Here is a 13,039-nt window from a genome sequence, read left to right as displayed (position 1 = left end):
ACTTTTGAGTAAATTAATTCCTACCCAAAAGTGCAATTATGATATTCCGCTTTATCTCTAAACTTGATTACTTTTAAGGGTTCGTTTGGGGCACCTGTGCGTTTCAGGATAAACTGTTTATTCTGAAACGCGGCTCAAGGGCCGGCCGCATAGGTCGACCCGCGGTCTGCGTTTAGTATAAAAACTCAAACGCAGTTTCTGATAAACTGGTGAAAAGTGCGAACCAAACGGTACGGCGACGTTTTGAAAACGCCGCCCGCACTTATAAACTGCCCCAAACGGACCCTAAGTCATCATTTGGACCAAAAAATTTGAATTTAGGTTCTTCCCATATATTATTTCATTGAGAAATGCGCAATTCAAGCAATTTACAGGAAATGTTGTGTTGATTTCTTATGTTATATTTGACATAAAGTAGGTAGAAATGTTTGTGGCAACGGTCGACGATACTTTATAAATTTGGTTTATATTCTCATCCAACAAAATGTCAAAATTTAGAAATTTGCCTCTAAAATAAATTAGATACTATAAATGAGAGTCATCTTGGACCACCCTAAACATACTATTTACAAATAAACCAACCTCTTCCATCCATTTTTCAAATTCTCACTCAAACATCAAAATTCATCGTAAAACCTCAACCCATATCTTTCATTTTTATCAAATTCTCATTAGTTCGATCATGACAGATATAAATACATCGGTTCGGTACTTCAAAAAAACAAAGCACCTGCACGGTTAATTTGCAAATATCAATGTTTCGAGTGGTTTGTATGGAATTAACCCTATAAATTTATCTTGAATTAGACTATTAAGAGCTTGTATGAATCCTTATACTATTTTAAACCTATGATTTTGGGAGTATATCATTTAAACAATTAATATTACAGCCGCGTTTCCTTGAGGCATAACTTCTTACAAATCTACCCAATAGACACCACGCGCTAATTAATTAAGTTTAAAAATATTTGGTTAAGCTTTAAGACTAATTAGGTAAACGGCCGGCTTGCTAAGAGCGTCATTAAAAATAAATTAAAATAAGAAACGTATAATAAAAGAATAGTCTCATTTGTAAGAGAAGACATTATTTATCACTCGTTATTTTATTGCAACCAAATTCAAAACACCTAACCATTTGGAATTAAGGGAAAAAGGAACATTTACATATATACCACCCAAATCATATGTATTAGCTTATCTTAAACTTTGATTTTTTGCATTTTTACCATTCGAAATATTTCATATGACATCAAAATGCTACTTCTAACTTTGAAAGAGTGAAACACGGGTTTTCGTGCTTAGTAAAGTGGTAGATGTGTAAATATTGAAGTTTTGGTGTTAGATATGTAAATACATAGGAAATAAGTGATATGCATGCAAAATCTCCCAAGTAAAAATACATAGGAGTTGATTTTAAATGAATTTTGACCGTTTGGAGATAGATATATACTTAAGAAGAAATAATAATAATAACTATAAATTTTTAAATTTTTTTATGTTTATTTTTAAAAATACACAATTTGATATTTAGATATATCAGAAATTGCAACATAAGCTAATTCATGAAATGGCCCCCAACCAATTCCTATGTATTAACATAGCAAAAGTCCAGGTGGTTGATATGTTGATACATAGGAATTGGGAGGTAAGTCTCCATATAACCAAAATAAGGTCATATTCATATCAACAAATCAGGCTAAGTTCACCTGCCCAAGCAATCAAACTAGTATGGGGCAAACCCGTCATTAGAGAAAATCATCATTATATAAGAATACATGAGTCTATCCTAATTTATGACTTTTTCTGAGACCCACATTTCAAGTTTTTCATTGAGTCGTTGTGGACAGGCATAGTACCGTATGAGGCGTAATTTAGTATTTATTTTCTCTCATGTATAAAATAGAGGTCATCGGGTCAAGGGATCGAAAGGACTTATGAGACGTTCTCTCACTCTCTCTGAAAAAATAGAAAATATATAAAGTAAGAAACAGGAGTTTTAGCACTGCATCCACCATTTCTTCAATATATTTCTCCTAAAAACATGATTTTATATTAAAAGATTCAATAGTCTCTGAAATAAAAAAAATGATGGCACTTTTAACGTAAAAATAGAGATTTTAGTGTTATCTATCAAAATATATAAGTTTAGATAATAGATATATGAATAAATAAGATCAAGTGGCATATTCATGAATTCCCCATCATAAAAATTCATTTTTTTCCCACACTAGTAAAAATCATGCCTTCAATTCCAATACATATATTTGTTAGCTCATCAGTAGTTGGCCTATCATTCATCTACCCCCACAATCCAAAAACTCCCCCATAACCAATCCAAGACCCCCACAAACCCCAAATTCAAATCAATATATATGATCAAAATTTCTCTTTTACTCCAAATCCCATCTCCTTCCCCCCTTCTTCTTCCCCAAACCTCTCCCACAGCCATGGACAACTCTATCAAGCTCATAAGAGCCTCAATCTATTCCTTCTTCTGCAACTATCACACCTTTGCCTCCCTCGCCACCATCCTCATCTTCCCCTACTCCGCCGCCACTCTCCTGTCCGCCTCCCTCATTCCTTCATCACCACCTTCTTCCTCCTCCTCCTCCCTCCCTACCGCCGTCTCTCACCGCTTCCTCTCCGTCTTCAAAGCCACCAACTTTCCTCTCAACTCCCCCCTCTTCGACATCATCAGCCTCAAGCTCTCACAAACAATCCTCTCCTTCCTCTTCGCTCTCCCCTTCACTCTCACCTTCCTCACTCTCTCCAAAGCTACCATCATCTTCGCGGCCGGCGAGCTCCCTCGCCATACCCCCTCCCCCTCCCTCTCCTCAATCCTCCACCTTTACCCCCCTCTTCTATTCACCCATCTCTTCACCCGCTTCATCATCCTCTCCACCAACGTCGCCGTCTTCTCCATGTTTCTCATAGCTTTCTTCGTCGTCGACGAGCTCGGCCTCACCTCCACAAGCTCCCTCTTCATTCTGTCGGGCATCGCCGCCGTTATATACTCAACAACCGTCGCGAACGTATTGGTGATCTGCAACCTTGCCACCATTGTTGCAGCAATGGAGAACTGTAATGGCTACACTGCAGTGCTGAAAGCTTGTGTTTTGATCAGAGGGAGAGCTGCAGTAGCTTTATTTCTTGCACTCTGTTCAAATCTGGGCATGGCTGCAATTGAAGGATTGTTTCAGATCAGAGTGATAAAAATATATAATCAAAATGGAAGTTTTGATCTGTCTCTTGTTTTTGAGGCTTTGACAATAATTTATCTTTATTCTATTTTTGGTGTAGTTGATAATATCATCAGCTGCTGCTTTTATAAGAGTTGCAGGTATGAATTGCTGGTGAAATATGCAAAATTTGAAGGACAGGGGAGGGGTGATTTGAAAATTTGATGTTTCGGATGGTTCTGAAGGAATGTACAGATGCTCTGAGATGTAAAGAGAGTTTATAGAACGGTAAATTATTGTATATATGGATTGACTTATTTGGCAATTTTCCTCATTGTTCCTTGGCTGATTTGCATCAGGATACATAAGAACTCTAAATACTGAAAATTATAGATATAACACCATAAAGTTCAATATTTACATTTATAACATTTTGAAGTTAATTTGTAAATATTAATTTTTCGAATGGCCTTGCATGTGATTATCCAAATATAAGTATAGAAGAAATATATTGGGCGCCTATTACAATTCAATAATTTTACTCTGCAGAATTGAATTTCAGGCTTTAAATTAGTTTGTAAAGGTTGCATCTGCAAAATGCAATTTATTTGTGTACATAATATTGCCTTATTGCCACAAAATGTTTGTGACAGATAATTAAAATTTAAAAATATTTACATGCATACCACTCAATTCATATGCATTACATATCCAACACCTAAAATTCAATATGCCTATGCATAAAAAGGCTTATTTAACTATTTTAAAATTACAATAATGGCGGTATTTTTAAGCAAGATTTGGGGGTTAGAAATGTAAAAAAGCAAAGTTTAGGTGTTGGGCATATAAATATATAATAATTGTGTGGTATATACTTAAATGCCCCAAAAATATATAATGATCCCGAGGGCTTTTTATGTATATAAATCAAAACTTCCAATTTTAGCCTTATCATATAAACTGTCAGTAAATGGAACAAAATGGGTGACCTGTTTATGATCATTCTTACTACTTAATATCAGTTTAAATTAAATAATTATTCTTTAAATTCACTCATTACAAACTTCCCCTCCAATTTTTTTATAATTATTTACACAAATTAGCAGCAGAATTAAATTAATTCAGATTTGATGAGTTATCAACTAAATAAAACATTAGAAAAAAAAAATGAAACTAAAATAAATCCCTAAAAAAACGAAGGTTTTTTTTAATTAATTACTGTAAAAATTAGAACAGAAAAACAAGAGAATAGCATGCAAAATTTTTGGATTATATAACTCACATCAAGGGTTGATGTCCACCACATCAATCTCGGCCTCATCTCGGCCCATTAAGAAACACAGTTGTTTTTGTTCAGCCCATTTATATCTAGAGCTAAAAATTTTCATGTTAAACACGAGCTACTTAATGAACTGAACAAAAATGTTTCGACAGCCCTAGATTCAAGGTTGCTGCAGTTCATCATCAAACATCACACAATTCTTGAAAAAAAAGCATTTACATACATGCCACCCAATTCCCATGTATTAACATATCTAACACCTAAACATTGATTTTACAATTATACCACCCAAATCTTTATGATCACATAAAAAATATCACTATTTCATCTTTCAAAAAGTGAAATATAACTTGTCATGCATATGTGTAAGATGGCATGTGTGTAAAAATTGAAGTTTAGGTGCTTAACATGTGTAAAGACATGAGAAATGAGTGATATGCATGTAAATCTTCCTAAAACAGAAGAGAAACAGTCTTAACACTTAAAAAGTGAAACTAAATAATAGAAATATATCCAGCAGTTCTGATGCCCACATCATTAATGAATTACATCCTACCAATTTTCAAAAACAAGATAAATTCACCTGAGACAATAATGAAAAAGATTAAAAACAACTTGAAACAATAGGAGAAATGTCAAAATGAACCTCTGACTTTTTACAGGGAGCTATTTTCCTCCCAGAGTCTATCTAGATGTCAATTTAATCCCCAAATTATTTTAAAGAAAACTTACATAATCCATTTTAGCCCAATATTAAAAGAGTTTGGGTATTAATTTGACATTTTTATAAATTCTAGGATTAAAATAACACCACATAAATAGTGGGTAAACTATTTTAGCCCTTTACTCTGAACAAGACCATCATTCAAGTTGTTAACGCCTAACTCGCATCCCTTCCAATGAAGATGAAACCTTGTGTTCATTTGCCATGCTCGCTCGCTCTGCGTTGACGAGCAAGTTGCTCCAGTTGACAGCTCTTGGTATGATTCCTGAAGGAAGCTGATCACTATCTTCTCCCCCGGAGGCGTCGTAACCATCACTGGTAGATCTCGAGAGCTGAATTCCACCATATACAGACGTGCCTGAAGATGGAAGCAGCTTGGGTCCCCCACTGTCTTCAGCCGCCGAAGACGAGACGTGAACCAGGTGGATGTCGGGCGAGCCTAAACTGCTATCGGGCGAGAATGCAGCGATCCCCGAAGCCGACAAGCTTTTGCTCGTTGTGAAGGCGCTCCTCGCTTCAAGCTGAAGCGGCGCCAACTTGCCAGATTTCTCGTACGTCCAGTTTCCCCTGCTGGTTTTGGAAGTTAATTCTGCAACGGGACGGTCGGCATTCGACCTCCAGTTTTCGATCCTGGGGACGAACCTACCGCTGTCGCTTCCAAAGCTGCTGTCGGTTTCCGGCCCTGTTGACGGCAGGTCGTGTCTAACTATTGGCTTTAAGATTCTCGATCTTTTCCGAGCTTCCGCCGCCACTTTTGAAACCTCTTCCGCATTGAGCCGCGCGAGAGTCCATGGATTGATCTTTACTGCATTGGCGTTTTTTCTCCTGGATTCCTCTGAGATTATTTTCTTTCCAGTAAAATGGGTGGCCATTGTTGTTTCTTGAGGAACAACATCAAACTGGAATAGGGAAATGAGCTTACAATCTTATTCAACCTAAGTATACTATAAAGAGGCATTTACATACATACCACCCATTTCTTATGTTTTTACAAATCTAATACATAAACTTTACTTGTTTACATTAATACCAATCAAATGGTTTATATCACATCAAAAATATCACTATTTTTAATTTTAGAAAGTGAAATATACATTTTCGTGCAGAGTTAAGGTGGCATATATGTAAAAAATATAAGTTTAGATGTTTGATATATAAAAACGTAAAAATTGAGTGGTATGTATGTAAATCATCCTACTAAAAAATACTAAAGACAAGGTTTTGACATAGCAATTTTTTTGCATAAAAAGAAGATTCTAAATATATGAAAATAAGAACTGCAGTTGTTTATCTCCATTGGAGAAAACAGCAAGCTAAGAAGATACAATGCCTGTTAAGAAACACAAGTAGAAGCCATGTTTGAAGTCAGCTTTATTGATGAAATTCTACTGGGGCATTTACATACATACCACACAATTTATATTTATTTATATATAACGCTCAAAACTTTCATTTCACACAAAAAATACAACAATTATTAAATCTTAAAAAATGAAGTACATCTTTTCAAGTATTATAAATGTAAAATTTAAATTTTAAGTGTTAAATATGAATATACATAGGATGACAGGAGTTGTGTGGAATGTATGAAAATCTTCCAATTATAGAGTTTATTTCTTTATATTAATGCAGATTTTATTTTAGCATATCCTTCTTAGTTCCTAGAAGACTTAAGTCGGTGCCTAGCGTAAAGACAATCTTGTTTTTTATTAGTCTAAGGGCAATTTTATTTTTTATTAGCTCTAATCGCCATACCAACCGTGGAAGACGAGCAGAACATACAAAAGATCGGATAAGGGTCAAAAACACGGAATCTCAATATAGTCGCGAGAAGAGTTAGCAGGGTCCGAAGCCTCCACCATCCCAACCGGACCGCGACATACCGTAGTTTTCGGCACTAAACCTCGCAATATAGACGCGATTAAAGCTAACCGGGAAACAACAGTGGAATCTCGATGCATCGTAGCCTCTGGCACCGAACCTCGTGATACAGTCGCGACTAGAGCTAATAGGGAAATAACAATGGAATTGCGGCATACCATCTCCTTCGGCACTCAACCTCATGGTTTAGTCATGACTAGGAAGATGAATCGTGGCCTACAGAACAGCGCCCGATCTCACCGATTTGTCGCAGTCGCATAGGTTCGTGGCATAGAGCACATTCGCTATTTGGCCTAGCTAAGAAGCCGTTAGACAAGATCGCAATAGACAGAACCCATGTTTGCAACCTAAGCTAGCAATAGTCTCTATAGGAGATAATGGAATGGAGGGGATCGCAGCAGCCAAACCTCACGAGATAGTGCAATTAGAGGTAGCTGAGAAGGCCGCCAAAAAGATCATAACGTGCTAGCACTCCTTTGGGACCGAACTTCACTGCCACAGTCATGGGGAAGCCACCGCGTAGGATCGTGACATACAAAAAACGGATTGTGGTGTACAAGAGTTTCACGCATCTCTTGATTGAAATACGAAATCGGGATTGTGGCATGACGGAGTTTGCATTGCTTATGACAGAATCTCGTGATCAGGATTTGTGACGTTCAAGAGTTTGGATTAGGGCCTCCGAAGTTCTGTACAGCTTCAATAGTTTCACCAAACCACGCACAGAAATTTTGGGATCATGGCGTCCAGAACTTCGTGCATGTTGAACCTGCGTTCATAAATTCTAAATCTCATCATTTCAACATAAAGAAATTTCCAAATCACTCGGAGAAAATAGAGGCCAAAAAAAGCAAACTCTTTGGAGGAAAAATTAGTGGATGAAGAGATCTGAAATATATGAGCGTTTCTTAGCCCTGGAGGAAAGGTTGAAGGTGAGATACACAACTCTTGAATAAAAGACAAAGAATGTTGTGGAGTCTCAAGCAAAACCTCCGCCTACAGCAGGATCAAGTGACGGTGTCTGGAACGAAAGTGAGTGACAACAATCAGAAGAATTCACGCAACAATAGGCCAACATCGCTATCTTAGGTGGACCTGGAACTGTGAGATTGGGTGAAGGAATGGTAAGCAAACTCAAGCACTAGGAATGGCACGACATCCAGACTTCTAGAACGAGAGGCAATGGACAAAATGGGACGACAGACAATTCTAAGGCAAGAGAAGATCAATTTGAAAGAATTCGACAAAAAATAGCGAACCATGGTCAGTGGGACCCCGACATATGGTTGCATCCAACCGCACCAGTGTTTTTTCTTGCAGTAACCTTCTAGGCATAAGACAATTATGGAGCTTATTAAGACCAGTGAGGTTATTATGGGTCGCGCCAGACTTATGGAAGAGGAGAAAGAAATAAAGGTAGAGGAAAGGAACCCCAAAAGTAGAATGAACCTCGATCAAGGAAATTGGGGAAACTAATGCATGAGGAAGTTGAAGATGTTGATCTTTGAAAGAGATGATTCTTATGGTTGTTTTTATCGTGTGGAGAGATTTTTTTGTTAATAGGCTAAAAGTGAAAGAAAAATTGATAGTGACTGCGATGCAGGACGCTCCCCTTGTTCAGCGAGTTGGATCAGCGCGACTTGGAGCAAGCCAATCCAACCATTCACGCTGGATCGGACCGGTCCTCGGCATTAAAATGCCTATCCATCTTATTCGCTCGCCCTACCCCATCCCGCATCACATGCTTCACTCGCCCCATGCCCTAATCTTACGCCCACTCCCCCCGTTACCTAACCTTCCTCCTCCTAGCCATTGCAAACCTTCCATTCATCACATATTTCCTTCTCAAGATCTTGCATTTGCGATCTTCCCTCCCTCCTCTATTTATGCATGTCTTTTTCTGATGTCTAAGCAATTTTTTTTTCCTTGTGATTCTGATTTCAAGTGTTGTCCCTAGTGTTCCCTCTAATCAAGAGCTATATCCTTCGGCGGCGTGGTGCTACGACTGTATCCCACAAAGGTGGTGTGTATCCCCACTCCGTTCCTCCTTACGGTATCATCCTCCCTCCAACTCCAGGCTTGCGCAACTCCCCCAGGCGCTGTCTTTCATTCTCGCGGTCTCTTATCCGCAGCAGCCCTTTCAATTACCAAGCAGTCCTCTGCTAAGCGCAACCCTTCGTCCTACACCGCTTACAGCTAGTAGTAGGTACTTCAAGATCTTACCAGGCCACTTCGCAGTCACATCCCAACACTCCTCCGGTCACCGCAGGTCTCCCTGACGAAAGTCCAACTGCCGCTAACTACTCCCCAGTCGCCTCAGTGGCTTTTCAGTCGCCTTCTAATTTGTTCTTAAGCCTATTTTCTGCAGTCACTATCTTGTTTTATTGTTTGTATGTTTGTTTTATTGTTTATGTATTCATGTTTGTTGTTTTTGAGTCCTTGCTGGTTAAAAAGCCTCCTTGTACTCTTTTACAATTTCAGCAAAAAAAATATAGTTGTGTTTGAGTCATAGTTTGGGTTAACTCCGGTATCGGACGGCTCTGTTTTTGGAAAGAAAGGTTCTAACTTGGTATCAATGGAGAGAACAACGTCAGCCAATCCAGACATGGGAAAAATTCAACGTCTGATTGTAGGAACGCTTCAAAACCACATAAGAAGGGACTTTACACAAGCATTTTTTTGCATTGGTCTAGGAAGGATCTATCATGGAGTATAGAGAGAAATTTGAGATGTTATTCGGTCATTTGAGAGGGATATAAAAAGAATTGTTGGAAGGAAACCTAATGAAAAGTTGACGCCAGAGAGTCGAGTATCACTTCGACTGCTAAGATCATGAGAACTTGGGGAAATGATAGAATTAGTACAGCTAGTTGAAGATAAAAAATGAAATGGGCTATTAAGAGCAGCACGAGTGGATTGCCATATCGAACTACTACAACCACAACTATAGCAAAAGCTCAAACAGTGAAAGTCCAGAGGGAGGCTCTACAGGACAGAAGTAAAGGGCCATGACTGGAGACGACACTCAAATGTCTTACAGAGACAGAAATTCAGAAGAAACGAGCCAAGAGGTTATGTTTTTGATGTGATGAGAAGTTTTCCCTATGACAGAATAGCAATGATCGGATATTATAGAGTCTCACGTGTGATAAGGAGGCAGGAGATGCAGAAACAAAGAAGGTTGTGGTGGAGGAACACCCTCACTTGGATGTGGGAGAAATCTGATCAAATTTGGTGGTGGGATTAACATTGAACCACTATGAAACTTCAAGGGTAGATCGGAGAGCAGGATGTAGTTGTGTTGATAAATAATGGGGCCACCCCCAACTTCATCTCTACTCAAAGAGAATTATGGACATTAGAAAGTTCCACCACCTATTCTCTTCAAGATTCAGACACATCACTTGAAGAAGAATAGGCTACAACATTCCAAACAAAAGAAAACGCAGAAAAATACCTCTAATTAACATAAACCAAAACAAAAGTCCCCAAAAAAAATTTAAGTTTCTGCTACCACTACTACCCCCTCCCTTCCAGCATAGTTTGAACTGATTGATTTCATTTCCAGAATGGATTTTCTACTGATACCTCCACTTAAAAGCTCCAAATCCTGGAACGCTACATGAATGCTACCTTATTAATTATAGAACTATGAATCACACAAATTCCAACAAGCCACTCATTGTTAATTATTTTATTTTAGGAACATTACGTACATACCACTCAATCCCTATGTATTTACATATCCAACATCTAAACTTTGCTTTTTACATTTATACCACACAAGTCTTTCATATCACATTAAAATACCATTTTTTAAAACTTTTAAAAGTGAAATATACCTTTTCATGCATACGAAAATGTATGTAAAAGTTGAAGTTCAGGTGTTACAATTATATAGGAATTGAGTGGTATGTATGTAAATCATCCTGTATATTAACTAGAAATGCATAACACGGCTGCCTAGTTGTATTAAGGTTAAAAGAGCCTTAAAAACTTTGGCTAGTTGCAAGACATTTCATGTGATGCCACACTAATCTAAATTTAATGCCTGCTCAAAAGAAAGCTGATAACTAATAATATTTGGAAGATTTACATTCATACCACTCAATTCCTATATACCTACCTATCTAATAGCTAAACTTCAATTCTTACATACATGCCACCTTACCCATGCACGGAAATGTGTATTCACTTTTGATGGTATTTTTATGTGATATGAATAAATTTGGGCTGCATAAATGTAAAAACTAAATTTTAGGTGTTAGATATGTAAATACATAGAATTAGGTGGTATGTACGTAAATGCGCCACAATATTTTGAAAAAAGATTGCCATATAATCATGAAAATACATAAATATTACCATAATTACAATAATACCTTGAATAATGGTAATATCATAAAATCCTAAACAATAGGTACAACGTACCTGATCCTCAAGAAATAGCCGTGGAGGAGTACACCAAGCTGCGCGACGAAAAGCATTAAACGAACTACCGCTGCTTAATCCAGTGACAGAACTCACTGGAGACATTTGAGGGCTTTGTTGAACACTATTGCCTTGCTGCTCCTGTTCCCTTAAAGCTACTATGTAGTCATATGTGCTTATTCCCTGCCAATAGGCAAAATAAAGCCATGAGTGAAAGAAGCAACCATTTAAGGAGTAGGAAGTTGAGGCCTCAAATGCAATAAAATTTGGGAATGCATATTTTATGTTGAGCTTATAACGAAACTGAGTAAAGTGTGTCAAAATAGTCCCTGACTAATCATATAGGGTGGGGTCATTTTATTACCAGTGTCTACAAAAGTATCAATTTAGTCTCCAAACTCTTTTAATGGAGGCTCCATTTAAGGTCATAGTAAAGGAGTCTAGGGACTAATTTGTCACTTTTATAGACTTTGGGACTAAAATGACTCTTTACAAAAAATTAGAGGACCATTTTGACACTTTTCTCTAATGAAACTAGAAGAATTCTTCCGTAACTAATTTTCATTTTGACAATTGGATTTGACGTTCCAAAAAGATAACTTCTAATGTTGGTAGCAATCGCAGTGCTTCGGAGTCCATAATGTAGTCATTAAACCAAAGATTTCACCCACTAAAAAAAAGTAACTAGATTAATTTCTTCAGCAACAGCCAAGGCTGCAACAAAAGACATAAATAGAAGTCGCTCACATTCTGTGTCTACGGAATCTAATTCCTCTCCCAGCTATTAGTAAATACATTTTTTTTTTTCCATCCGAAAACTACTAAAATCTAACAATAATGTTGTCCTTGCAACCTCCACAAAGCTAAATGGCAAGGTATTAAGGTAGTGGCAACCTCCATAACTACTTTGTTAGCTCCAACCACGATTGCTTCATCTGGACCGCTTCGCCAGGACGCCAGTCTCGATCCTGCTCATCGTGTCGCTGCTACTTCACGATCTCGGGCCCTAATCGCGAAGCTTTGAGAATGACGCATTGCATGCTACGTAATCCCGGTCCTTAATTGGGACTACTTCATGATTTTTAGGACGGCGCCGAAGATCCACGGATCGAGCGAGAGGCCGGAGGCGGTAGGCTAGGTCTCTGATACCATGTCAAAAGCGGGAGCCACTGGGGGTGGAGTTCCAACGAAGGAGAGGCTCTATCGTGACTGGTCGAGTCGAAGAGGAAGACGAAGTAGAACGAAGACGACGCAGGCGAAGAAATAATGAGACGACGAGTAGACGAGCAAGAATTAAGGCAAAAAAATAGTTCCTTCCTGTCCAGCAAAAAGGCCGGCGGGAAGGGAGCCTTGACAGTCCTCCAATGACTATAGATAGTTAAAACAAAAATTTGGCTCTAATACCTGTTGACCTCATTTTTAGTGAGGTCTTAGTCTCCTACTCTTAGAACCTAGGATCTAGATCTAGCTGTTTTTATTGACCATCCTAGCGGACTAGCAATGAAGCCCACCTCCCGTAGAACTTCAAGCCACTTCTTAGAA

General features: G+C 38.1%; 2 protein-coding genes across 2 annotated transcripts in view; one reads left to right on the top strand and one right to left on the bottom strand.

Annotated features, from left to right (window-relative positions):
- The first annotated feature begins 2,447 nt into the window (after positions 1-2,447).
- LOC110029208 lies at positions 2,448-3,404 on the top strand. Its single transcript, XM_020731390.1, has one exon. The coding sequence runs from the start codon at positions 2,448-2,450 to the stop codon at positions 3,402-3,404; it is 957 nt and encodes a 318-aa protein (XP_020587049.1).
- Positions 3,405-4,979: 1,575 nt separating this feature from the next.
- LOC110029152 (probable protein S-acyltransferase 22) overlaps positions 4,980-13,039 on the bottom strand; it is a 31,462-nt gene continuing 23,402 nt past the window's right edge. Inside the window, exons 8-9 of the mRNA XM_020731309.1 lie at positions 11,498-11,680; positions 4,980-6,084 (exon numbers count right to left, since the gene is read on the bottom strand). Coding sequence (XP_020586968.1) covers positions 5,335-6,084; positions 11,498-11,680 — 933 coding nt within the window. The 3' untranslated portion in view covers positions 4,980-5,334. The remainder of the gene's footprint in view (positions 6,085-11,497; positions 11,681-13,039) is intronic.

This window comes from Phalaenopsis equestris, unplaced genomic scaffold (assembly GCF_001263595.1).
Source record: "Phalaenopsis equestris unplaced genomic scaffold, ASM126359v1 Scaffold000552, whole genome shotgun sequence".
NCBI lineage: Eukaryota > Viridiplantae > Streptophyta > Magnoliopsida > Asparagales > Orchidaceae > Phalaenopsis > Phalaenopsis equestris.
The sequence above is the reverse complement of the archived record's forward strand: the minus strand, read 5'-3'. Positions and strand labels throughout refer to the sequence as shown.

Coding starts and splice junctions, on each gene's coding strand:
- LOC110029208 (XM_020731390.1), top strand. CDS start 2,448: ATGGACAACTCTATCAAGCTCATAAGAGCCTCAATCTATTCCTTCTTC.